The sequence below is a fragment of the Oscarella lobularis genome, chromosome 12 (assembly GCF_947507565.1).
Source record: "Oscarella lobularis chromosome 12, ooOscLobu1.1, whole genome shotgun sequence".
Classification (NCBI taxonomy): domain Eukaryota; kingdom Metazoa; phylum Porifera; class Homoscleromorpha; order Homosclerophorida; family Oscarellidae; genus Oscarella; species Oscarella lobularis.
Genome location: NC_089186.1, coordinates 1639525 through 1664575, shown reverse-complemented (window position 1 = coordinate 1664575; position 25051 = coordinate 1639525). Strand labels below are relative to the sequence as shown.

Sequence of the window (25051 nt, the reverse complement as noted above, 5' to 3'; positions counted from 1 at the left end):
GTAGGTACACCGCCTGCCGGAATATATACACCGCCTGCCGGAATATATACACCGCCTGCTGGCGGAGTACGTACACCGCCTGCCGTCGGAGTACGTACACCGCCTACCGGAATATATACACCGCCTGCTGGCGGAGTACGTACACAGCCTGCCAGCGAAGTACGTACACCACCTGCCGGAATATATACACCGCCTGCCGGCGGAGTACGTACACCGCTTGCCAGAATATATAGACCGCTTGCCGGAATATATACACCGCCTGCCGGAGGAGTACGTACACCGCCTGCCGGAATATATACACCGCCTGCCGGAATATATACACCGCCTGCTGGCGGAGTACGTACACCGCCTGCCGTCGGAGTACGTACACCGCCTACCGGAATATATACACCGCCTGCTGGCGGAGTACGTACACAGCCTGCCAGCGAAGTACGTACACCACCTGCCGGAATATATACACCGCCTGCCGGCGGAGTACGTACACCGCTTGCCAGAATATATAGACCGCTTGCCGGAATATATACACCGCCTGCCGGAGGAGTACGTACACCGCCTGCCGGAATATATACACCGCCTACCGGCGGAGCAGGTACACCGTTTGCCGGAATATATACACCGCCTGCCGGCGGAGTACGTACACCGCCTGCCGGAATATATACACCGCCTGCTGGCAGAGTAGGTACACCGCCTGCCGGAATATATACACCGCCTGCCGGCGGAGTACGTACACCGCCTGCCGGAATATATACACCGCCTGCCGGCGAAGTACGTACACCGCCTGCCGGAATATATACACCGCCTGCCGGCGGAGTACGTACACCGCCTGCTGGCGGAGTACGTACACCGCCTGCCCAAATATAAACACCGCCTGCCGGCGGAGTAGGTACACCGCCTGCCGGAATATATACACCGCCTGCCGGCGGAGTACGTACACCGCCTGCCGGAATATATACACCGCCTGCCGGAATATATACACCGCCTGCTGGCGGAGTACGTACACCGCCTGCCGGAATATATACACCGCCTGCCGGCCGAGTACGTACACCGCCTGCCGGAATATATACACCGCTTTCTGGCGGAGTACGTACACCGCCTGCCGGAATATATACACCGCCTGCTGGCGGAGTACGTACACCGCCTGCTGGCGGAGTACGTACACCGCCTGCCCAAATATATACACCGCCTGCCGGCGGAGTAGGTACACCGCCTGCCGGAATATATACACCGCCTGCCGGCGGAGTACGTACACCGCCTGCCGGAATATATACACCGCCTGCCGGCGGAGTACGTACACCGCCTGCCGGAATATATACATCGCCTGCCGGAATATATACACCGCCTGCTGGCGGAGTACGTACACCGCCTGCCGGCGGAGTACGTACACCGCCTGCCGGAATATATACACCGCCTGCCGTCGGAGTACGTACACCGGCTGCCGGCGGAGTACGTACACCGCCTGCTGGAATATATACACCGCCTGCCGGCGGAGTACGTACACCGGCTGCCGGCGGAGTACGTACACCGCCTGCTGGAATATATACACCGCCTGCCGGCGGAGTACGTACACCGCCTGCCGGAATATATACACCGCCTGCCGGCGGAGTACGTACACCGCCTGCCGGAATATATACACCGCCTGTCGGCGGAGTACGTACACCGCCTGCCGGAATATATACACCGCTGCTGGCGGAGTACGTACACCGCCTGCCGGAATATATACACCGCCTGCTGGCGGAGTACGTACACCGCCTGCCGGCGGAGTACGTACACCGCCTGCCGGAATATATACACCGCCTGCTGGCGGAGTACGTACACCGCCTGCCGGAATATATACACCGCCTGCTGGCGGAGTACGTACACCGCCTGCCGAAATATATACACCGCCTGCTGGCGGATACATGCAAGATTAAAAAGAGCGTTCTTAGCGCCAAAAACTCTCATAACCTTGTAAATTTGAATACGTTCGCGCGCAAATTATTAATTAATCAAGTCATTGTGTGATTGTAGAGATCTGAGCTGGAATCCCTCATTCTTCGACGTTGCGAACGTCTTCAATCCAACGTACTCGTACTCGTCCTTGGACGAGCTGTAAGTCTACTATTATGACTAACAGTTAGTTATGCTATTCTTAAACGTATATGTATAGCAAACTGAGAGGATACTCACAGCCTGCGGTTCCGTATAGGTGGATATTATCAAGACGACAAAGGTAAGAAGGCCTGTAAAAAGTGCGTCAACGGTACCTTCGTCGATCCGGAGTCGGCTCCCGGAAAAGCGGCGGAAGATTGCCGGGTGTGTCCCAGACGAACAGATCGGAGCGTCCACGCGGGATATCGAGCCTGCAACTGTTTGAAAAATTACTATCGAATGCAACGATTCGGTTCTTGCTATATGTGTGACTCTAGTCTCGGCGTGAAGTGCCGAGATGATTACCTTAGCGTTGCTCAAGAGATTCTGGTGGAGTTGGAAACGATGGGATGACGCTGACAACGACAGCATAACCGACGAGAATCAATACGTTAGCTTTGTAAGAAACCTTATGAATAAGAGCGAAAACTATCCAAACACGTCCACGAAGTACGACGGTTTCATACCTACAATACATCGCTGTCTAATCAATGAAAGTTGCCGAGGTGAAATTTCAATGCGAATACGTAGCAGTGAGATGTGCAGCTCTTGATACTGGGGAACGCTGTGCGGACAATGCAGCGACGGTTATTACTCGTGGTTTCAGCGGTGTCATCGCTGTCCCCAGAAGTGGCGAACCGGACTTCAATTTCTTGGTCTTTGTCTTCTCGCTGGCGCCTTAGTCGTTGTGCTGCAAGCCATTGGAAAACTTAGAAAAAGAAGCGAGCTAGTCGATCAGATAAGTTCCGCTCTAAAAATTACCATCGGATTCATTCAGGTTATGTCTGTCGTTTTCGAAGTTCTCGTCTACGTACCCTGGCCTGAAGCCCTCCTCTCACTAGGATATTTTGCGAAGATGATTGAGCTGAATGTACTCGCCGTCGCCATGCCCACGTGCCTACACAAAAAACTACGATTCAATGCTCTGACGATTCCACATTTCAAAGTGGGAGTTCAACTTTTTCTTCTTACGCTGATTTGGGGATACTACAGAGCAAAAAGGAATAACTTTCTGCTCTGCTACAAAAGTGGGTATCTCGCAATTAAGAAAAATATATCTGAATTGAGAACGTCTTGCATGAGAAACAGTTGGTGGATCTTGTTTATCAGCTATCCTTCAACGGCCACTTCTATCTTAGCTACCGTGCCATACAAGGAATGGACGTGCACTAAGATATGCCTTAGACAATCTAATGCGACTGACTCTGACAAATACTGCAGGTGGCTTCTAAAGGCGGACTACAGCGTTCCGTGTATCTATTCCAAATCTACTGCCTTGTGGGTTACATGCACGGTACTGCTAGTTTACGTTTTCGTTTTACCTTTACTCCTATTCATGGCTCTAAAGCTCAAACGACGCGAAGCTCTCTCAGAATCGATCTTCAAGCCTCTATCGTTGGGAAGCGATCTTTTGAAAAGTATTCAATTTCTCGACAGTAACTATAAAGATCAATTTTGGTACTGGGAAATGGTGGAGATTGGAAGAAAAATGACGCTCACGGTTGGCATGGGTTTCTTTGGAGAACAAAGTCATTCTGGAATTGCCTTAGCAACGCTACTTGCGACTCTGTTTCTAGTACTGCACGCACAACTACAGCCTGTTCGACGACGATTTGAATACTGGATGCAACTCGTTGCTCTCAGCGTCATATCGACTAATCTGATGATGGGTACACTCGTTCTGCTCTCATTTAGAGACAAAAAGGATCCTGGTTACAATAGTCTAATTGATCAGAAGACGTTTAGTGGCATCGTTATTGCAGCCAATAGCTCCTATCTGCTCTTTGTTGCAGGTTAGTTCTATTGCAGATACATGCAAGTGTTCACATTTTTTTCCCAGGGAACGTTTTGATTCTAATATCTGAAGTGAGGAAGAAAATTGCCAAGTCTCAATTGTACAAAAGCTCCTCTGACACTAGTCACTGTTTGAAGAAAACTGTGAGAGAAGAGACATAACAAGCAACTTTGCATGTTACTATGCTTATAAAAACGTCCAAATACGGTTTACTTCCACTATACAGAGGTTGTCCGTGAAAGAAAGAGTGCATAGAAAAATCCAGTGTATTGCACTGGTGTGGTTGCAGGCATTTCTACGGTCACGTTAAATTACTACTGCACTTTGGGGCCCCCACTGTCCCTCTATCCTGCTCCTATACATCGTAGTGCGTTTTTTGACAGACCTGTCCATTGGCTTTGGCAAAAAATTCCTTTAGATAACCATCGAGGAGCGACTTTCCGTGTCCTTCTATACAGGCTTCATTGCAATCGAAGTAGACTCTTCAACAATGCTCCAGAAGGCCTAACAACGATCCTATTCTCTAGTACTAAAGACGGCACACCGTACACGGGAGTGCTGACGCTTAGTGTCCGGGAAAAGAGTGGCGTTACGGGGGTTTACAGAATTAAATACCCACTTGATTAATTAAAAATAATGAAATCGTCTGGAGTTACTGCCTCTTTTTCCTTCTCAGTGTAAAGCAATATGCAGACAGAAAAATCATGCTAAAAATGAGCAGCAAAACTAGCAGCATCAGCAACAAAGCCATCAACTTGAATAGTCTCGCGGTACGTGGCCCATGCAGGTCAGTGAATAGCGAGATAAATCGGTCCCTGAGTCGCCATAGCGATACCGTCGCTATTAACGACAGCACACGTGGGATCCGACCCGACCGCGTAGAGCAGACGAGCGAGATGCGCCTTCCCGCCAAACGTCTGATTCCCAAGCATGGACAACTGAACGCTATCATCAGCGACCTTAGTCACCATCAGATTATAAAGATTAACCGTATACGTCGTCGACCAATCGTAGCCCTCGAGAATAAACAGCCCGGGAGCGCCGCCCTTGCAGCAATAACGCGTGCACTTATCCGGCGACGTCCCATTGCACGCCGGCGTATCGACCAACCTAATCCCCTTACCATTCTCGAGCACCAGATCGACATCGAACTGCTGTGTCGTCGCCGTATGATTCGCCGTCCCGTTGACGATACTCGGCCCCCGCCAGGCGACCGTCTGCTTGAACACATTGGCGACGATCGCGAGCGCGACGCGTCGACCGACTTCGGTTTTCCACGGCGGATGCAAGGGCCCGCCCTGATCGCACGCCGTCACGAGGAACGTGTCATTGGGAGCATGCCGACCGACGTCCCATTGAGCGAGACGCACGCCCGCTTGGGGACTCGATATGATGGGGGTCGCCGAATCGCAGGGAAAGTAACCGAACGCGTGTATCTGCACGACGACAAAGGGGACCCCGCAGCCCCAGAGTGCGCGCCATTCGGCGATCATGCGCTCGAGATAGCACGTGTAGTCGGCGCGACCGATGGGACAGCACTCGTCGGCGTTCGCCTCGCCTTGATACCAAATCGCCGCGCGAACGGCGTACGGCATATACGGCACGACCATCGTCGCGAAGAGAGACGCCGGAACGTAGTGCGACGACAGTCGCGACGACGAATGACCGCAGATTCGTTCCGTCTCGTTCGACGACCACTGTTGAACGCCCGTGCCGCCGACGGCGGAGAGAATCAAGCCAATGTGACGGCCCTTCGAGTACATTTCCATGACGCGTTCGGCGGAGAGATAGCAGACGGCGGAGAAGGGAGCGACGGTCTTATTATTACAAGGGAGCCAGGAAACGGGCCCGGGAGAACGGGGCACCGTGAAGAGACGCACGTTCGTGTAGCCGTTCGACTTGGCGAGCTCCTCGACGGCGTTCGTCGTTCCTCTCATTGCGAAACCCATGTTCGATTGGCCGCTGCAGAAGTAGACGTCGCCGAAATAGACGTCGTCGAACGTCGCCTTGTCGACGACTGTCGTGTTATTCGACGAGTATTCTTCGACGGTGAAGTTGTAGGGGCCCGGGTGGCTAGTTGGCGTTTGGGGTAGGGTCGCGTTCCATTGGCCCGTTGCGCTCGCTTGGGCGGTGAGCTTGGGAAAGTTTCCGCCGACGATTGTGATGACGATTTTCGCTGAAGCGTTTGCCGTGCCGAAGATGAGAGGTGGGTGACCGTCGTCGTCGGTCGTTTGGAGAATTGCGCCGTCGGAGAAGAGGTAGTTCATTTTGAGGCCGGTGCACGGTGCAGCGGCTAGGAGGAGGAGGGCAAGGATAAGGCTTAGGCTGCGAATCATTTTCTCGTCGTCTCGGCTCCGCCCTCTGGAATGCAAATTAGGCGCACTCGCCTTTCCATTTTCACGTGAGACGACGAAAAAGAAGAGAGATATTATAGCTTCAATAAAATTAAATGTCTAGATTTCTCACCGTGAAATTTTCTATTTTCTGTACCTAATAGACGCGTTTTGAAAAGCTCTCTAATTTGGAAAAAGAAAATTCAAGACCTTGGCCTAATTGAACGCACCTTCGAAGGAAAACATTTCCACGACGAGCCTCAACTCTCTGCAGAAACGCACGTCCGTTCATTTGACCAACGCAAAAGAGAAAAAGTACCAATAACCAAAAAAAAATATGATGTCAATGCGATAATGTGAAGTCGTTCTCTATACGCCGCTATCTAATACCTCCACGTAATTACCGGGAAACAATCCGCTATCCCCTTCGCCGACGATTCCCTCCCACCAACCGTCGTCGTTCTTCTTGACGACGTAGATAACGTCGCCTTCGTTGAACGACAGCTCGTCTTCGCGAATCTTCACATAGGCATAGATTGCTTCCACTAGAAGAAGAAGAAATCATAGATCAATAGGTCAAGACTTTTTATAAAAAATCAATCTTCCTCACCTTTATGTACGTACATCTTCGGAATCCAGGAATTCGTTTCGGATGACGGCGGAGGAGGAGGCGGCGGCGGCGGCGGCTCGGGAAGTGCCGCCTCCTCGAAGGGCGGCGGAGGCGGAGCGGCGCTTGGCGTCTGATGAAGCGACGTCTTGGAGGGTTTTTTCGCGACCGTAGGCGGCGTCTTCGTTTTCGTTTTCGGACTCGACGGACCACTTCCCGTCGACGAGTTGGTGAGTCGTCTCAGAACGGGCGATTCCGTCGCTTTCACGTCGACGTCGTCGATTATGGTTATGTCGTAGTTGTGCTCGGCGACAGCGGAGGAGGCGGCCATTTGTCGCTGTTGTCTCTTTCGCGCCATCTCCGCGGCCAACATGGCGGGATTGGGCATTTCGGGTTGAGGCGGCGGCCGGGGAGGCTTCTCCTGCTTCGGAATTACAGCTAAAGACAGTGGAGTTAGTACTGTGCGAGTTGAATTTGAACTGCCCCCCCCCCCCCCCCCCCCCCCGTAAAAGAGAGACGGAGATGTGTTGCGTTGTGTAACCGTTAAAAGTTCAGAGAACGCGTGTAGATCCTAACCACCACCACGAGCTCTGACTTACCTCAGTCTGATTGTACATAGAAATCGCGGGTATATGTACGCATCAACGCGACCAAGGTCAAATGGACTGCAGCTATACACGACCAAAAAGTGAGTCGTTTGAACCGAAAACAATGCCAATCGGCCGCAAATGATATTCTGAACGCTTTTAAAAAAACGCGCGAACGAACGTGCGGCACGTATGTATGTACGTACGTATGTATGTATGTATGTATGTATGTATGTATGTATGTATGTATGTATGTATGTATGTATGTATGCCACGCCCTGTCGCGCTAGAACCTGTCTAACATCATAGACCCCACTAATGATCCACTACTAAAAACAACTACGCTCTTTTGGAGAAGGAGTGATCACTTTTTCAAAGAAAACGACGACTCCATAGGACACTAATGCCTTACCAGGTCTCATTCCTCTACTGCTTCTTTATCTAATCTACGACAACAATAGCGATTACCTTTGGCAGGTTGCGCCTGGGGCTCTGGCGGAGGCGGCGGCGGCGGCGGCGGTGGCGGCGGAGGTGAAACCCCCATGGGTAGATCATATTCATTGGACGACGGCGGAGGTGGCGGCGGTGGCGGCGGCGGAGCATCCACCTCAGGTGGAGGTGGCGGAGGTGGCACCGCCTCAGGAAAGGCGTACTGAGGCACAGTGGGCTCCGCATAGACAGGCTTCGGAGCAACGACAACCTTCGGAGCGACGGGTGGCGAAGGAGCCACGGGTGGCGCACCCGCGACAACTCCCGGAGCTTTCGGCGCCTTAGGAGCGGCCGGAACCGGATTCGAATTCGCATTAACGCCGACGCCGACCGCAAGTCGAGCCTAGAGTAAATATAGATAAATGAGTTTAACGTGCGTGGGCGTGTCTATCGCTTTAGTGTACCCGCGATGTCGAGCTCTGGATACTGACGGCGCTCTCGCGTCGCGCGTAGACGCCGGCGCCGGGACTCGTTCCGAAGGCGACGCCGTGACCGATGTCGTCGAGAACGGTGTAGTCGATCGGCGTGCGTTTGTATCTGCGTGGGAGAGCGCGATGAAAGAACGCCGACGCGCGCTAAATCCCCTACCTTTGCGCCTTCGGCAACTCTTCCGGCGCCGTGACGCGATGAGGCGGCTTCGCGACGTTCTTACTCGTCGCTAGGCTACCGACTTTGCGTCGCGAAACGTTTTCCTTGTAGTTGCGTATGCTCTGTACGATCGATCGATCGCGGTTAAAAATAAAGTGTCGCGTGGGTGTGGTTATGACAGACCTGCCCGATGTGGTTCAGGTCCGATTCCATGCGTCCCATCTGTTCCGTTTGAATTTCGAGCATCTGTAGAACGTTCGTGGCGAGATCGTGTATTTGATAGGCGACGCTGCTCAGCGATTGTATGGCATATTGTTTCGATTCTTCGAAAGCGGCCCGTTTGTCCGGATTTTCGACGTAGCTCTTCTCGCAATAGGCGGCAAGACCGGTCAGATTCGAGTAGCTGTCCTTGATCGCGCGACGACTGCTTGGGATGCGATTTTCGATGAGATTTTGTAGCTGTAGTTCGATGTCCTCAGACGCCATGTTCTACGGCCACGCCTATTGGTTGAGAACACGTGACACTCGTGAGATACACGTCAACTCCCGTACCCTCAGGAGAAGGCGTGATTAGGGCGTTGCAATTTTGATTTCGTCGACCCCTCTCTCCAAGTCGCTACAGTTGGAGCCTTCGACTTACTAAGTATTTTGTACTAAAACACACTATTTTTCACACGTGCTAGCAATTTAATTAGGCGACGAATCACCTGACCACCAGCACGAGATGTGATTGGACTGCACACCTCTTCGGTCTTTGCTAACGTGACCCTTCGTTGTGCAACGTCATGGCAGGCTTCGCTCTTCCCTTCAAGCACGATATCGTCCTCGGACCGATGACGAGCGTCGAGATCAAAGGCAAAGCGGGCCCAAGTCCCTATCGCTTCAACGTCAACCTCATGCTCGACGAGGCGGAGCAAAATAACGCGCTCCACTTCAATCCGCGCTTCGATCAGCGCCAAGTCGTGCTCAACTCCAAAACGAACGGCAAATACGGCGGCGAGGAGAAGCCTCCCGCCGAATTTCTCTTCGAACCGAACAAAAAATTCAAAATTCGAATTTTCGTGACGTCGGAGGACTTCCAATTGGCCGTCAACGGACGTTGTCTGTATTTCTACAAGCATCGCTTGCCGTATCAGTCGATCAGACGTCTCGTCATCAACGATCAGCCGAAAGCGGGTCCCAGTGTATTCATCAATGACATCAGCATTAAGGTACTGTACCATCTCACCTTCTGTGTTGGGACTTTCAATGTCCGTGACCTTTGACTAACAGGAAGAGGGAGGTCCCTCGCTCATTTCCAATGGACGCGTCGTGCAACTCATACCCAAATCCTATCCCTACTCCACTTTGCGTATGAGACCAGATGGGTCCGTGGATGCGTTTGGTGGACGAGGAAAGAAAGGTATGAATACCAATACACCTGTAGTGTACTGTATCAATTATATTAATGTCTTAGCTCAATTTCAAATTGTCGCGCGCGGCGGAAATTTTCTTTTCAAGAACGTGAAGAATCCGTCTTTGTTTCTCGCTATCAAAGACGGTCACCTTAAGAGTGTATACAAACATTTACACATAATAATAATAATAATAATAATGATTTTTTTCTCATTACGTTTTTATATTTATAGGGTGGGGGTGGTCCGTTCTGCGAGTTCAAACCGAGCGGGGCCGGCGCCTACGTCGTGTTTCAATCGGCCAAGTTCCCTGGCCAGCACATTGGCGTTCTCCCCAATGGCGATATTAAGCCTGCCGCCAATACGGGACGAGGCGAGCACGGACAGTTTTTGATTCGCATCATGGTAAGTCGAATAGCAAATAAACTGATAAAATAAATTTTGTTCTTTTAGGACTAAGGACGCTTGGGCGACTTTAGGAAAACTTTGACAAGGCATTATTGCTTATTTTTTGTTTGATTCTGTCTCGCTGCATTATAAGCCAATTTTTGTGATTGAAGAAAAAAACCGTGCACGTGGGTGTCTCAATCCTACTAACGTGCGCCCGCGCTCCACGCTCTACTCCACGTGCTCGCTACATCATGGCCCAGTACAGTTTCAAGAAGATAACCGTCGTCCCAACGGCCAAGGTAGATTTCTAAACGATCGAAACGCTCTAAAACGACTTCGTTTAGGACTTCGTCGACGTAATTCTCTCGAAAACGCAACGAAAGACGCCGACCGTCGTACACAAGTGAGAAAACGCGCCCCCCCCCCCCCCCCCCCCCCCCCCGAAGCTCGCTCGCGCCTTCATCTCCCATCGCTCGCGCCCCAGAGGCTACAAGATCAGTCGCATACGCGACTTCTACATGCGCAAGGTCAAGTACACGCAGCAGAACTTTCACGATCGACTAGCGCTCGTTCTCACCGAATTTCCCGTCGTCGAAGACGTTCATCCGTTCTACGGCGACCTGATGAACGTTCTCTACGATCGCGATCACTACAAACTCGCTCTCGGTCAGCTCAAAACGGCGCAGCATCTCATCGACAAGTACCCGGATAGAATTCGAATTTTCGAATATTTACACACTGTTTCCTAGTGTTGCACGTGACTATGTGCGTCTGCTGAAGTACGGGGATACTCTGTATCGGTGCAAGCAATTGAAGATTGCTGCACTTGGAAGGTCATTTCTCATTAATTTTATACATATATACCTTATTTTGAATTTGAGATTCCTATAGAATGTGTACCATTATGAGAAGGCAGAAACAGAGTCTTGAATACTTGGAGCAAGGTTTGCCTACATGTATATATCATATAATATTCATTTATTTTTTATTTTCAGTGAGACAACATTTGTCTCGACTTCCTTCCATCGATCCTCTGACTCGAACGCTTCTCATTTGCGGGTGCCGCCGCGAGTCATACCGGATACTTATTGAATAATTGAATTTATTTGTTTAGTTTTCCCAACGTTGGCAAGTCGAGTCTGATCAACAAATTGACGCGCGCCGACGTGGAAGTGCAGCCCTACGCCTTCACCACAAAATCCCTCTACGTCGGTCACATGGACTATAAGTATTTAAGATGGCAGGTCAGAGAGAAGCTACCTCAAATACCAATAATTAAATAATTGGTATAAGGTTGTTGATACGCCTGGTCTTCTTGATCATCCGCTCGAGGAGAGAAATACTATAGAGATGCAGGCGAGAATCTGTCTATGATTTAGTTATTTAATCGATACCCTATCTTTTATAGGCCATCACTGCTATGGCTCACTTGCGTGCCGCTATTCTATACGTCATGGATGTTTCGGAGCAGTGCGGACACAGTCTTGAGGAGCAGCTGGAATTGTTCGATAGTTTGAAGCCGCTCTTTGTCAATAAGGTCGATTGGGGATGAGTAGTCTACTTGTATGTTGAGTAATAACGCTACCTTCTCTCTAGCCTTTGCTTGTTGCCGTGAACAAGGTCGATATTTTGAGACCGGACGATTTGCCTGATGCAAAAAAGGTATGAATGTTATTGATTTTCTTTAATTAATTATATATATAGTCAATGGTTTTTTTCTTTAGGCCGTTCTGGAGCGTTTGAGAACGGATGCCGGAATCGAAGTTCTTGCCATGAGTACAGTGACAGAAGAGGGAGTAATGGACGTGAAGATGAAAGTACTGCATATACAGACATACAATAAAGTACCTGTAAAGCATTGACTCAGACCTGTGACGCTCTTTTGGCGCAACGAATCGAAGTGAAAATCAAAGGGAAGAAAGTCGAGAACATCGTCAATCGTCTTCACCTCGCAAAGCCCAAGCCAAGAGACGATAAAGTAGAGTGGCAATTTCATACGTCATATTTAATTAATTTGATATTGTTTTTTAGGAGAGGCCCGCTTTCGTTCCTCCGAACGCTCGCGTGAGAAAGAGAGCGACGTCTGCAAAAGCTCTGGGGATACCTTTGGAGCCAGAGGTTGAACTTCCAAAGCCGTCTAGAAAATTGGTAAGGAGTCTGGTCATATTGGGACTTCACTAATCTGACTAATGTTACTCTAGGAAAGAGAGATTGAATTAGAGATGAAGGAAGACTACATTCTCGATTGGAAAAGTCAGAATTGCGCTTTTTAGTTTTTTTTGACATGATGGGTTCTGATTCAGAGCATTATCTCTTGGAACATCCTGAGGAAAAATACGATCCCATACCAGAAGTCTATCTGGGAAAGAACGTAGCGGATTTTATTGACCCGGACATAATGGAGGTAGGAACTTCCAAACAATGGATAGTCAGTCACTGTGATGAGGAGATAATTAATTTAGAAACTTGAGCAACTTGAAAGGGAAGAGGAGATGCGAGAAGCGGCCGGATTCTATGACTCAGACAACGTAAAATGAAACAGATATTGAGAGCCGCTGCATATCTACCAATGGACTTTTCTTAGGAAGAGGAAACTGAGGAAATGAAGGACATAAGAGAAACGGCAGCCAAGTGAGTTATCAAAAGGAAGGAGGAGAAGAGGGTGGCTTCAGTGTTTCGTTTCCAAGGATACGAAAGAAGAAGCGGCTCATTGTCCAAGCGAATCGAGAGAAACGACGAACGAATCGACCAATCCTAGGACGCAGAGTTCTAAAGGCAAGTCAATTAAAATCATCAATTAATTTAATTAATTAATTAATTAATTACCACTTGTCTTTAGCGGTTGCCTCCGCGTCGATCTACTTCTGTTGCTATGGAAACTGAGACGACGGTGGCTGATGACGACGTCGACGATGACGATCAAATGGATACGGGCGAAGAGAGATCTCGCATCGCGCTGTCGAGAAAACGAAAACGAGAATCAAGCCAATCGAGAGCGAGATCGGTGTCGCGCGTCCCACCGCGGGATAAATCAGGTCTATCGAGACCAGAGGTACGTGGGATAGAGAGGGGCAGGGAATTGCTGTGATTTTTCTCTTTGTGCAGTTGAGAGCAAAGGCGAAGAAACTAGAGCGAATCCCGTGGAGAGAACAAATGAAGACAGGCCGTGCAAGTGAGATTCTAAACTCAAAATATGTCTAATTTCGTGTGAGCGAGCGAGCTTACTCTTTCCTCGCAGGTGAATCGGATCGTCGCATTCGTTCCTCCAAGCCGAAGCACTTGTTTTCTGGCAAGCGAAAGATGGGAAAGACTCAGCGAAGATAGAATCAATTATAGTTAATTAGAAACTGACTCTGCTACTGTAGCTCTCGGATCGTTCACTGCACTTCTTTCGAGATTATACTCAAAAGAGACGATTCGTTTCCTTTCGACATAAAGTAGAAATGCCCACCGGGAAACGTATGAGGAGTTTTCCCTGTCATATCTTTCCACCCTAAGGGAAAGAGAGTCGATTATCTCTGATTGGTCGTCATTGTACTGTCTCCTCCCCCCTCACCGCTAAGATCTCTTGACGATAGATCGTCTTCGCCTCCGAATATAACTAGGGGAGACGATACCTTTTCCTTGTCCCAGAAGTCTTCAGACACGTCATATCTGTACACGATTGCTATTGTCTGCTTCACTGTTTGATCAAGGCTTTCTGTACCGTAGGCGATGCGCCAATTCGAAGTCGCTTCTCAGAATGGGAAGAAAGAATTTGACGAGGTCTGCGTTCTTTAGCACTTGTTCCGGCGTTCCGCCGAGTCGACGAATGAACTGAAGAAACTCGGCGTCAGGCAACAGGTGCCACTCGACGGCATCAGAACGCTTCCAAAACTAGAAGAAAAAACCAACGAATAGTCTAAGAAATCAAATTATATATATACATATATACCTGTGGAGGTTTGGCTCCTGATAGAAGTAGACATTTCGGTGTCATGTTATGCACTTTTTCCAGACGAATCGCCGTCCTGAAAGCCAAGGCTGAGCCCATACTAATTTAATTAAATTAATTAATTAAAATATTTGAGAGGGTCCCCTTTGTTTGGGAACGTGCCTGTGGCCCCAGAAGGCGAACGGTTTCCCGGCCGCTCGAATCGCGATCTTCTCCGCGAGAACGTCGAGAAGTGGCGTCGGATCGGACATCGGTTTTTCATTGAGACGAGACTCCCTACCGGGCAAGCGAATTGCGCAGACTAAAGAAAAGGACGATTGGGGGGTCATTCTAGCGTCGAACGCGTCTCTAACCTTCGATGGAGTCCGGTAGAAGAGGCGACCACTTCATTGCGTAGTGATTCGATCCGCCTCCGGCCCACGGAAAGCAGAAGAGCTTTAGGAGGGCCTGAGGCTTCGCCTTGCTGCAATTGAACCAACGTTCCATTGAGAACTTTGGTCCTTCCTCAGAGCGATTAATTAGATCTGCACGTTTCCCGTATAGAGCGTCATTGCTAATTAACTTCGCGCGGTTTCGTCCACCCAGGTAAAATCTACTCTTCTGCATGCCGGAATCGATTGCCCTCGAAGAATCCGAAAGAACTCCTCTGCAAAAGAAGGCCCGCAAAAGAAAAAGCAAACTACGATCGTGCCTCATCCTCGGCTGCATCGGCGCCGTACTCGTACTCTCCAACATGGCCTATTCGTCGCTCGATCCCTTCTTCCCCCAAGAGGCGGCTCGTAAGAAAGGCGGCGGCTCGGCCGACTTCGAAGTGGGACTCATCTACGGCATGTTCGCCGCCGTCATCGTCGTCGCCGCGCCGCCACTCGGCGCCCACGTCACGAAAATCGGACCCAAATTCATGCTCTGCGCCGGCGTCTTTCTCATCGGCGGCTCGACGATCCTATTCGCTTTCGTCGACGCCATCGCTTCGTGGCGATCGTTCCTCGTCATCTGCTTTTTCGCACGCGCTCTCCAGGGAGCCGGAAAGGCAGCTGCCTTGACATCTTCCTGGACGATTGTCGTCACGGAATTCCCGGATAAGGTTTCCACCGTATCCGGCGTCATCGAAACGTTCGCCGGTCTCGGCTTCATGATTGGTCCGCCGCTGGGCGGGGCTCTCTACGCCGCCGGCGGATTTACACTTCCGTTCTTCTTCATAGGCGGACTTCTTCTAGCGTGCAACGTCGCATTGATATTCACATTGCCAACGAGCTCAGAAGCAATACGTTGCTATGGAAACAATACTACTAATCTTTCATCGTGGAAACTGCTAAGAAACGTTTGGATATGGATGACGTTGATTGCCACGTCATTGGTTCCCGCTTCCTTTAGCATGATCGAAGCGACCCTGGCTCCGTTTCTCGAGCGCACCTATAAGATGAAACCGGCGAAGATTGGACTCGTTTATCTTCTCTGCTGCGGAGTCTATATCATATCGGCGCCCTTCGTCGGACGCGTCGCCGACAAGTGGGGAACGAAGCGGGTCATCATAGGGGGTCTTTTTGTCGCCGGTTTCGCCGAATTCTTTCTCGCGCCGTCGTCTCTGCTCGCGTTTTTGCCCGATAACGAGATGTGGCTCTTTCTATCGTCGAGCGTCGTTATAGCTATTGGTCTCGCCATGGCTTCGGTTCCCACTATCTCCGACATGGTCCTATCCTCGCGTGGGATGGGATTCGAAAAGAGCGTCGCATTGAATGGCGTCATTTCGGGACTGTGGACGTCTTTCACGTCTGTTGGTAATACCGTTGGCCCGTCTATAGGCGGTCTAATAACGCAGAAGACGAATTTTAGAGTCTCTACGACTGTATTTGCATTCGCTTTAGTCGCGCACGGCTGCATTTACCTTATTCTTAGTCTGTGCTTTCGAAGTAGACTCAAATGAAACAATAACGCGCATAGCACACGGTTCTGCATGATCTTGGTGGATAGGAATGTGGATACACATGTATATAGGCAGGTGACATGAACATTCGTGAGCCGGAATCTTACGACCCGGACCCTTTCACGCTTCTCTCTCTATAACCTACAGGAATATGTCCGAAGCGATTCCGAGTCCACACGATGAGGCGACTCCTCTCCTAGATCCCAAAGGGCAAAGCAAATTGCGCTCCATTCTCACCCTCGGCGGAATCGGAGCCGTGAATCTTCTCGCCAACATGGCCTATTCGACGCTCGATCCCTTCTTTCCCCAAGAAGCGGCGAAGAAGAAAGGCGGCTCGGCCGATCTCGAGGTGGGCCTCATCTACGGCACGTTCGCTGCCGTCATCGTCGTCCTAGCGCCTCTACTCGGCGCTCGCGTCGCGACGATCGGTCCCAAGTTCATGCTCTGCGCCGGCGTCTTTCTCATCGGCGGTTCGACGTTTCTATTCGGCTTCGTCGCCGCGATCGATTCGTGGACGTCGTTTCTCGTCGTCTGCTTTCTCGCACGTGCTGTCCAAGGATGCGGAACTGCGGCTGCCAATACGGCTTCGTGGACAATCGTAGCCACCGAGTTCCCGGACAAGATGTCAACGATATTCGGCGTGCTCGAAACGTTTACCGGTCTCGGCTTCATGATTGGTCCGCCGCTGGGCGGGGCTCTCTACGCCGCGCGCGGATTCTCACTTCCGTTCTTTGTCGTGGGCGGAAATCTACTATTGTGCGTCGCCGGACTAATATTGACTCTGCCGAATACGACTCGCCTGACGACGCAGCAGCAACGTCGCCGTCGCGACGACGACGATCCCTCCGCGTGGAAACTATTGAAAAATATTTGGATGTGGATGACGTTGATTGCTCTCGCATTGGCTCCCGGTTGTCTCTGCATGATCGAAGCGACGCTCGCCGCGTTTCTCGAGAGTGCCTATCAGATGAAACCGGCGACGATCGGGCTCCTGTTTCTTCTCTGCTGCGCCGTCTACATCATCTCGGCTCCCATCGTCGGACGCGTCGCCGACAAGTGGGGAACGAAACGAGTCATCATTTGCGGTCTCTTCACCGCCGGTCTTGGGGATTTTTTGCTTGCGCCGTCGTCTCTGCTCGCGTTTTTGCCCGAGAAACAGATGTGGCGGCTTCTGTTGTCGAGCGTCATTATCGCTATTGGGCTCGCCATGACAGCGGTTCCCACTTTCTCGGACATGGTCCAGTCGTCGCATCGGATGGGATTTGAAGAGAGCATCGTTCTAAACGGCGTCGTTTCTGGACTGTGGACGTCCTTCTATTCCATCGGCGAAGCCGTTGGTCCATCGATCGGTGGTCTAATAACGGGAAAAACGGACTTTAGACATTCTACGACTGTATTTGCACTGACTTTAGCAGCACACGGTTGCATTTATCTTATCCTTGCTCTGTGCTTTCGAAGCAGATTGAAGTAAAAAGCCTAGCCTGTACCGGTATTGCTTTAATAATTAAGCTTGGTGCAATAATATATGAGTGGTTCAAGTAATTCTGTTGAAAGTTAAGTGCCTTAGTTTAAAGCTATCATAATGACTCGTCTCTCTCCGGCACTGATAATGCATGTACTTATCGTGGCCACGTTCATAGTAGACACGAATCTATATCTACACTCAGACAGTCCTACATACTTCACGTCGCATTGCTCTGCTACAGAAACAGACAACTAAGAAAGGAGAACTAAATTAAAAACAAGGTTTCCACAGTGGAAATACAAAGTTGTCTGAGTATCAAAAAAAAGGGAAAAATGCTGTCGCAGCTCAGGGAAATACTTCCATAGCTAGCTGCCTCTCCCCATTATCGATCAACGTTTTCCTCAGACTACTCGCCGTCGAGTGCGCACACTTCCACGCGCACAGTACCTGACTCATTTTCTCCTTGAACGTGGCTCTTCTATCGTCACGCGCATTTCGAATGACGTGATCTTTTACAGGGGGTTTCAAATCGACTGCTATCTTTTCCCAGCCGCCGGCAATTCTTTCGGAAACGTCGTGGATTTCTTTCTCGGTGATCATTCGCTCATATGAACCTGATGGAGTCTCCTCCTCCTTTTCGACTATTTCGTATCCACCTAGATACAGAAAACAACTCCCTAATAAGGGCCCACACGATCTATTTTTGTCTTCTTACTTAGATCTAATCCAGCAGGTTGAATGATATCCGTCAATATGGGCCTCTGTTGAGGAACTTCGGCGATGCACTCGCAGAACTTCTCGAACGTTTCCCACCAGGGCAAGTGATACGGCAGAACGTCGAAGAGCAGATATCGACATTTCTCGATCTCGGTCGTCAACGCGGCCAGCTTCTGTCGCTCGTACTCCGTGACGAGTTTTCGCGCGATGAGACGATCGAGGAGGAGGCTCACTCTCATCGTTTGGACGATATCAGGCAGTTTAGGTCGGATGTAGGTGTCCCACGGGCTCTTGGCGGAACGATCTAGCGTTCCTACGACGCCGCGAGGCGTCGAAACGCTCATGGTTCTTCGGTCTCTTTGAGCATGCTCAGAAAACGAAAACATTAATTAATTAATGTGAAAACATTTCTTGGCCAGTGAGTGTCACTCTGCATTTATTAACAAGAACACAATATTTCATGCAAAATGAAAATTCTAGGCATCTTGTATGGCATTACACACTACGGTTTTAAGAAAAAACATATCAAGTTCTGCATCTTGAGTTCCTGGGGGAACAGCAGCTCCTTGATAAAGTTTCTTCGCGGAAAACTTGAACGTTTTTTGTCCGTAGGCAGAGCAATTTTTCAGAAGGTCAAATCGATGAGGAGACTGAACGCCCTTTTCATGAATTACGACTTCAAGATAGGACGGTTGATTACTTCCCCGTTCATAATTGCCGATATTCACGATTACTATGTACTGTAAATCTGAATCGTCCTTCATGATGGCTAATTTCGTTTCATCCAGAGGGCACGTGTCAGCAACCTCAACTGCAATTGATGCCCGGCGCCTTCTCGGCCCTGCTCCAAAGTCGTAACGGTACGATTCTCCTTCCTCTTCGTAATCCAGCCTTCCCTCTTGCCTCATCCAGGCAGAAGCAACGTTGTACCAGGGAGAAAGCATCGTACTGAAAGCCATGCTAGCTTTCAGCTGCACTGGGCCTGGAGCGAAGGACATGATGACTTCCGTAGAACTTCTCTCTACTCGGTAGACCCAGTATATCTCTCCGATGAATCGCTCGTACTCCTTTTTTGCTTCGATGATCCGCCCTAGCGCAGATCGACGATCGAAGCGATGACACGGCTCTGCGGTTGAGAAACTCTGGAGCCTTTCCCTTCCCAGAGCAACGACGATAACTTCCTATAAAGCGAGAACGATATAGTTAGCGAGCGAAGTAGGACGAGAGTCCCCTTTCGGGGTAAGTGTTGCATGCGCTCTGAGTCTCGATATCCGCCGCACATAATTCGCAGCTCAAGCTTACGTTTGATCGGTCAAATTCTATCGCCAATGATTCTTCGAGGCGGCGATCGGGCGTCGATTCAGAATTGGGCGCTGGCGAACTAGGTTCCGCTCGAAGGGCGAAGTCGAGTTTTTGGGCCGATAGCGTGATCGACGTCGAATCGATAGAGCTCGGGGCCGAAGTTTCGCTGCTGCGCTCACACATGGCTGACTCTCCTGCAGCCCCTGCACCACGTGAACAACAACGTGCCACTTCTGTCTGTGCACGTGCAGTGCAGTAGGGTGGAAATAGTTATTCAACCATCTGAAGACGAGGCTTACTTTCACTTTCATCATTTGGGCAGTTGAGGTCAGACGTTGTGTGTCAGAAAATTTGCTCGACTATTAGCTATCACGTCAGAAGAATCACGCACAAAACGTTTTGATAGGTTCGCGCGATCTATTTGATTTTACTCGGAAAACAGAGTGCAAGGATTAGATACAGGTAGCCGTGGGCTGCTAAAGCTAATGAGAATATCGTCGAAGCGTAACTGAAATCCGTTTTCCCCACTATTAGACCGCCAACAGACGGTCCAAGAGCTCCGCCGAGCGAATACGAAGACGTCGAAATTCCAGAAATGACGCCATTGAGAACGATCCCCTTTTGAAATCCCAACTTCTGAGTCGACAGAATCATATCGGAAAACGAGGGAACAGCAGCCATGGAAAGACCAATGCCTAGGATTCCAATAGACACCAAGACAAGCCAGAGTCTCTTCTGCGGCACAAACGACGTCACTAAAAACGAAGGTCCGAGAAACAGACCGCCGACACTCGAAACGAAAAGACCCACAATCATAATCCGCTTCGTTCCCCACCGATCCGCACAGTATCCGACGATCGGAGCCGAGAGTATATACACCCCACAGCAGAGCAGAAGAACGAGTCCAATTGTCGCCGGTGACATGTCGAACGTGTTCTTGAGAAAACTCGCCACCGTCGCCTCGATCATCCCAAAACAGGCGGCGGACAAGAAAAACGTCGTCAACGTCATCCATAACCAAATATTTTTCAGAACTTTCCACGTGGTCGGACGATCGGGTCCGTACGCTTCGTCTAGCGTCGGCGAAATAGAGGAGGGCAAAGCGTATATAAATCCGGGTAAGCATAGCAATAGGAGACCGCCCGTGAAAAAGAAAGGAAGCGGAAATCCGTCCGCTTTATATAGAGCCCCGCCGAGCGCCGGACCGATCATGAAGCCGAGACCGGCGAACGTCTCGAGCACGCCGAATACGGTGCCTATCTTATCGGGAAATTCGGTTCCGACGATCGTCCACGACGCCGTCTCGACGGCGGCGGAGCCGATGCCTTGGACGGCGCGCGCGAGAAAGCAGACGACGAGAAACGACGTCCAGTCGTCGATCGACGAAACGAAGCCGAATAGAAACGTCGCGCCGCCGAGGAGAAAGACGCCGGCGCAGAGGAGGAATTTTGGCCCGATCGTCGCGACGCGAACGCCGAGAATCGGCGCGACGACGAAGACGACGAGAGCTAGCGTGCCGAATATGAGACCGACTTCGAGATCGGCCGAGCCGTTCGGCTTTTTCGCCGCCGCTTCTTGGGGAAAGAAGGGAGCGAGAGTCGAGTAGGTCATGAAGGCGAGAACGTTCATCGCTGCCATGCAGGCGAAGACGAGATAGGATCGGAATTTGCTTTTCGGACTCGCTTCGCGACCGGTGTCGCGTTTGAGGAGCGATTCGCTCTCGTCTTGAGCCGGCGCGGACATTACGGAAGGCAAGGGAATGCTGTGACGTCACTACCTACTAGGCCATGTGTTTACTACTTGACTTTACTCGGGAAACAAAGGGCAAGGATTAGATAGATGTAGCCATGGGCTGCTAAAGCTAATGCGAATATCGTCGTAGCGTGACTAAAATCCATTTTTCCCGTTATCAGACCGCCAACGGACGGCCCGAACGCTTCGCCAAGCGAAAAAAACGACGTCGAAATTCCAGAAATGACGCCATTTAACACCATCCCCTTTTTAAATCCCATCTTCTGAGCCGTCCGTATCATATCGGAAAACGTGGGAACGGCGGCGAGGGAAAGACCGAGCGCCATGATTCCGGTCGACAGCAAAAAGAGCCACAGTTTCTTCCGCGGCACGAACGACGTCACTAAAAACGAAGGCGCCAGCAACAGAGTGCCGACACTCGAAATAAAAAGACCCACAATGATAATCCGCTTCGTACCCCACCGATCCGCGCAGTGTCCGACGATCGGAGCCGAGATCAGATACACGCCGCAGCAGAGAAGAAGAACGAGTCCAATCGTCGCCGGGCCCATGTCGAACGTGTTCTTGAGAAAAGTCGCCAGCGTCGCCTCGATCATTCCAAGACTGGCGGAGGACATGAACAACGTCAGCAACGTCATCCATATCCAAATATTTCTCAGCACTTTCCACGTGGTCGGACGATTGGGCCCGTGCTGATCTGCAGTCGGAGACATAGAGAAGGGCAAAGCGTACATAAACCCCGGTAAACATAGCAATAGGAGACCGCCCATGAAAAAGAAAGGAAGCGGAAATCCGTTCGCCTTATATAGAGCCCCGCCGAGCGCCGGACCAATCATGAAGCCGAGACCGGAAAACGTCTCGAGCGCGCCGAATACGGTAGCTATCTTATCCGGGAACTCGGTCGCTACGATCGTCCACGACGCCGTATCGACGGCGGCGGCGCCGCATCCTTGGACGGCGCGCGCGAGAAAGCAGACGACGAGAAACGACGTCCAGTCGTCGATCGACGAGACGAAGCCGAATAGAAGCGTCGCGCCGCCGAGGAGAAAGACGCCGGCGCAGAGCAAGAATTTCGGTCCGATTGTCGCGACGCGAACGCCGAGAAGCGGCGCGACGACGAAGACGACGAGAGCGAACGTGCCGAATATGAGACCGACTTCGAGATCGACCGAGCCGCCGGTCAGCTTTTTTGCCGCCGCTTCTTGGGGAAAGAAAGGGGCGAGCGTCGAATAGGCCATGTTGGCGAGAACGTTCATCGCTGCCATGCAGGCGAGGATGAGACGGGATCGGAATTTGCTTTTTGGTTTTGTTTCGCGACTGTTCTCGCGTGGGAGAAGCGGTTCCGTGCTGCTGTCGTCTCCATCTTGAATCGTAGTCGCGGTAGACATTTGATCTGTACGGGAACGACAACAATCGATCGCCGGAAGATAGCGTGCGTGAAGCGTTGCGCTTGGTTACTCGAGTCGATGTCCAAAAGCGTGCAGCCGAGGCCATCTACGGCCGCCTTGCAGAAGGTACTAAGAGAATGGGATCAGGTATAACGTGATAATAGTGTGTAGCGCTTGAAATCGACAGACTTCGATCTCTAGGGCAGTAAAATCGTGCGCCAGCGAATTCTTCGCGATTTCATTCACATTAACGATAATAAAACCGCTCCAGAGCTCGAAAACGAGTTTGCTAATGCAGCTAGTCTTTTTCTAACGCGACTCACATCGTGGCTGAGACTAACGTAGCATAGAATCCTTACCATATTCAAGATGATTAATTTTGAGTCGAAGATATTTACTTGGCACGTGTCTTCAGCTGCAAATAAAGGCAATTGGAATTTTTATAGGGTCATCTAGCGGGTAATCTTCTAATAACAGACGAACTTTTCATAATACATCTAATTAGATATAAATTTTTAAATGAGTTTATCGAAGTTGGCGGCATTATGACTGTCCTCGAAATTCTCGGTTTGAGACAGGCAAAAGAAGTGTGAAAATAAAATATATGTCGTCATTATTTGATAAATAATTGCGTAATTTTTAGGAAGATAAGGCTGAAGGATTGAGACTGTTATTAAAGGTAGCAAACTCGGGAAGAAAATACAAAGAACTCATATGTGAAAGCTATGGCAAGAAAGAGTTATTGATAGCCGTTCATTAAATTATTATTTTTTATTAGGAGTTCGTTCTATAGCAGAATGCTTGGCCAGAGCAAGGTCGGAAGTTACGCAAGACGTGGCGAGAATTCTTCTCCTCGAAATAGCCAATGTCAGAAAATCGCTCATAAAAAAGTCTTATAATAAACGAGCGCACTATTCTATTCAGGGAAATCCTAGATATCAAACCCAGGTGTATAAGTCTCTCATAGCACTTCTCCCGGCCAAGTCGCACACGGCCCAGCAAATGGCAGCAAAGACATTGAGAATAATACAGGTACATGTATACTGTATATATAACGGGAATTATTGACTTATATTCAAATTTAGCCCCTCGTTGGTAAAGCAGACCCTTCACTCATCGAACCGACTCTAATGCTACTAAGAAGCTATCACTTGAGTGTCCAACACGAAGGTCGTCTTATAAAGAAAGACGATCTTCCTTACTCTACGTAGCTCTTTGTTCTGCGTGTAGCTTGCGAATTGATTATACATCTTATTGACTACGAAGAAGTGGCCCAGTCAATTCTAACCGGACTCGTCGCTCTGCTGAGACCGTCGTCGGACGAACGAACGTCACAGCCAATGCCTGCTATACTGGCAGACGAGAGCGTAGGAGATATTCAAGGTAAGCGCAGAAGAAACTGTACGGAGGTGGGAATTTAATAATGCGATATCCTAGCTCCTTTGCCAATTTTTATACAGCAAGCCGGGGGCGCAAGAGTCCTAGGGTAAGTCTCTGCACACTTTTCTACGTGCGGTGATATCATGTATGTCCCCAGAGCCTTATCGCGATTGTCGCAATCGCTTTCAGATCGAATCATTAACGTAAACTCTGAAATCGATTTAAAAAAAATGTAGAGAGATGGGGGTGTTTTGTCCTCTAGCTCCGCGCCGTGCACAACCTGCTCTTCGCAATGGGAAACCGACACCATTCAGACAGTCAAAGACAGGCAGCTATTACGTTACAAGTATAACGTACAGTGTGGATCCTTCTAAGTCTGTTGGCTAAGTCCCACTCTAGTACCTCATCGACGTTTATCCCGTCGTCGGGGAGGAGATTCGAAAGGCTATCGGTAACGACTTCTATTCTCAGTTCGTGGTACGCTGCCAAAACACGTTTCATTCATTTTTCATTTTTGATTTGCTATCTAAAGGCGGACGGTCCCGAAATCTACGTGAACATGACCGACATTCAGGCGGATATTCTCGCGTCGAATCGCGTGGACATTCCCTCAGTAAAATAGAAATAATTCAATTAGTAACCCCTCCCTCCCTCTCGGAAAAATGTCCTTCACAGAAGCGCGCGCATTTCTATTTCTTCCACGGAATTCCCGGAACTTCGACGGAATCGGAATCGGGCGACGGCAAATTACCCCAATCGATCGCCCGCGAGCCCTCCGGTCCCGCGTCGTCGTCGCTTCGAATCGATAGCGTTCCAATCGACTTCGCGTCGTCGAATTGATCCTCCGGCGTCGTCCTTTTGATTCCGGATAGCGCGCGT

The 25051-nt window shown here is 50.1% G+C and overlaps 11 protein-coding genes and 2 long non-coding RNA genes across 15 annotated transcripts; 5 read left to right on the top strand and 8 right to left on the bottom strand.

Annotated features, from left to right (window-relative positions):
* Positions 1 to 1621: 1621 nt before the first annotated feature.
* On the bottom strand, positions 1622 to 4491 carry LOC136193872 (uncharacterized). Of its 2 annotated transcripts, none has more exons than XR_010671488.1 (5): positions 4308 to 4491; positions 2890 to 3025; positions 2595 to 2836; positions 2434 to 2536; positions 1622 to 2360 (listed from the first exon to the last, which is right to left on the bottom strand). It is a non-coding gene; the product is annotated as an uncharacterized lncRNA (long non-coding RNA). The 2 variants fall into 2 exon arrangements; XR_010671487.1 differs by having other exon boundaries at positions 1622 to 2345.
* Positions 4492 to 4569: 78 nt separating this feature from the next.
* LOC136193864 (sialate O-acetylesterase-like) lies at positions 4570 to 6552 on the bottom strand. Its single transcript, XM_065982855.1, has 2 exons — positions 6486 to 6552; positions 4570 to 6438 (listed from the first exon to the last, which is right to left on the bottom strand). Exon 2 carries the CDS (start codon positions 6256 to 6258, stop codon positions 4711 to 4713), a length of 1548 nt encoding a protein of 515 aa, XP_065838927.1. The 5' UTR covers positions 6259 to 6438; positions 6486 to 6552; the 3' UTR covers positions 4570 to 4710.
* LOC136193865 (abl interactor 2-like) lies at positions 6525 to 9097 on the bottom strand. The gene is made up of 7 exons (XM_065982856.1): positions 9079 to 9097; positions 8710 to 9027; positions 8527 to 8648; positions 8343 to 8475; positions 7918 to 8281; positions 6866 to 7300; positions 6525 to 6800 (listed from the first exon to the last, which is right to left on the bottom strand). The coding sequence occupies exons 2-7, from the start codon at positions 9010 to 9012 to the stop codon at positions 6625 to 6627; spliced, it is 1533 nt and encodes a 510-aa protein (XP_065838928.1). The 5' UTR covers positions 9013 to 9027; positions 9079 to 9097; the 3' UTR covers positions 6525 to 6624.
* A 175-nt stretch (positions 9098 to 9272) lies between these two features.
* On the top strand, positions 9273 to 10513 carry LOC136193871 (uncharacterized). The gene is made up of 5 exons (XM_065982862.1): positions 9273 to 9737; positions 9799 to 9928; positions 9983 to 10080; positions 10155 to 10325; positions 10374 to 10513. The coding sequence occupies exons 1-5, from the start codon at positions 9312 to 9314 to the stop codon at positions 10377 to 10379; spliced, it is 831 nt and encodes a 276-aa protein (XP_065838934.1). The 5' UTR covers positions 9273 to 9311; the 3' UTR covers positions 10380 to 10513.
* On the bottom strand, positions 10406 to 10999 carry LOC136193873 (uncharacterized). 2 transcript variants are annotated; one of them, XR_010671490.1, is made up of 2 exons: positions 10888 to 10999; positions 10406 to 10635 (listed from the first exon to the last, which is right to left on the bottom strand). It is a non-coding gene; the product is annotated as an uncharacterized lncRNA (long non-coding RNA). The 2 variants fall into 2 exon arrangements; XR_010671489.1 differs by having other exon boundaries at positions 10406 to 10617.
* On the top strand, positions 10535 to 13746 carry LOC136193860 (GTP-binding protein 4-like). The gene is made up of 21 exons (XM_065982852.1): positions 10535 to 10609; positions 10655 to 10713; positions 10795 to 11010; positions 11060 to 11143; positions 11202 to 11254; positions 11306 to 11369; positions 11425 to 11554; positions 11604 to 11666; positions 11719 to 11847; positions 11907 to 11972; positions 12035 to 12127; positions 12178 to 12288; positions 12342 to 12458; positions 12512 to 12563; positions 12614 to 12714; positions 12773 to 12838; positions 12895 to 12941; positions 12998 to 13085; positions 13150 to 13362; positions 13416 to 13482; positions 13549 to 13746. Exons 1-21 carry the CDS (start codon positions 10562 to 10564, stop codon positions 13632 to 13634), a joined length of 1953 nt encoding a protein of 650 aa, XP_065838924.1. The 5' UTR covers positions 10535 to 10561; the 3' UTR covers positions 13635 to 13746.
* Positions 13390 to 15296, bottom strand: LOC136193868 (S-acyl fatty acid synthase thioesterase, medium chain-like). Its single transcript, XM_065982860.1, has 6 exons — positions 14598 to 15296; positions 14407 to 14545; positions 14245 to 14344; positions 14017 to 14186; positions 13867 to 13964; positions 13390 to 13803 (listed from the first exon to the last, which is right to left on the bottom strand). Exons 1-6 carry the CDS (start codon positions 14977 to 14979, stop codon positions 13688 to 13690), a joined length of 1005 nt encoding a protein of 334 aa, XP_065838932.1. The 5' UTR covers positions 14980 to 15296; the 3' UTR covers positions 13390 to 13687.
* LOC136194001 (MFS-type transporter SLC18B1-like) lies at positions 14978 to 16168 on the top strand. The gene has a single exon (XM_065983009.1). The coding sequence runs from the start codon at positions 14978 to 14980 to the stop codon at positions 16166 to 16168; it is 1191 nt and encodes a 396-aa protein (XP_065839081.1).
* LOC136193866 (MFS-type transporter SLC18B1-like) lies at positions 16164 to 17671 on the top strand. The gene has a single exon (XM_065982857.1). It carries the CDS (start codon positions 16320 to 16322, stop codon positions 17637 to 17639), a length of 1320 nt encoding a protein of 439 aa, XP_065838929.1. The 5' UTR covers positions 16164 to 16319; the 3' UTR covers positions 17640 to 17671.
* Positions 17672 to 17805: 134 nt separating this feature from the next.
* LOC136193564 (uncharacterized) lies at positions 17806 to 18703 on the bottom strand. The gene is made up of 2 exons (XM_065982479.1): positions 18349 to 18703; positions 17806 to 18289 (listed from the first exon to the last, which is right to left on the bottom strand). Exons 1-2 carry the CDS (start codon positions 18692 to 18694, stop codon positions 17979 to 17981), a joined length of 657 nt encoding a protein of 218 aa, XP_065838551.1. The 5' UTR covers positions 18695 to 18703; the 3' UTR covers positions 17806 to 17978.
* A 1351-nt stretch (positions 18704 to 20054) lies between these two features.
* On the bottom strand, positions 20055 to 21461 carry LOC136194242 (MFS-type transporter SLC18B1-like). Its single transcript, XM_065983312.1, has one exon. The coding sequence runs from the start codon at positions 21393 to 21395 to the stop codon at positions 20070 to 20072; it is 1326 nt and encodes a 441-aa protein (XP_065839384.1). The 5' UTR covers positions 21396 to 21461; the 3' UTR covers positions 20055 to 20069.
* LOC136194241 (MFS-type transporter SLC18B1-like) lies at positions 21385 to 22806 on the bottom strand. Its single transcript, XM_065983311.1, has one exon. It carries the CDS (start codon positions 22790 to 22792, stop codon positions 21449 to 21451), a length of 1344 nt encoding a protein of 447 aa, XP_065839383.1. The 5' UTR covers positions 22793 to 22806; the 3' UTR covers positions 21385 to 21448.
* LOC136194245 (armadillo-like helical domain containing protein 1) lies at positions 22236 to 24849 on the top strand. The gene is made up of 14 exons (XM_065983315.1): positions 22236 to 22939; positions 22994 to 23133; positions 23183 to 23251; positions 23298 to 23379; positions 23436 to 23520; positions 23571 to 23659; positions 23717 to 23824; positions 23878 to 23962; positions 24023 to 24175; positions 24230 to 24278; positions 24330 to 24375; positions 24435 to 24518; positions 24572 to 24649; positions 24705 to 24849. Exons 1-14 carry the CDS (start codon positions 22871 to 22873, stop codon positions 24792 to 24794), a joined length of 1227 nt encoding a protein of 408 aa, XP_065839387.1. The 5' UTR covers positions 22236 to 22870; the 3' UTR covers positions 24795 to 24849.
* Positions 24850 to 25051: the final 202 nt, after the last annotated feature.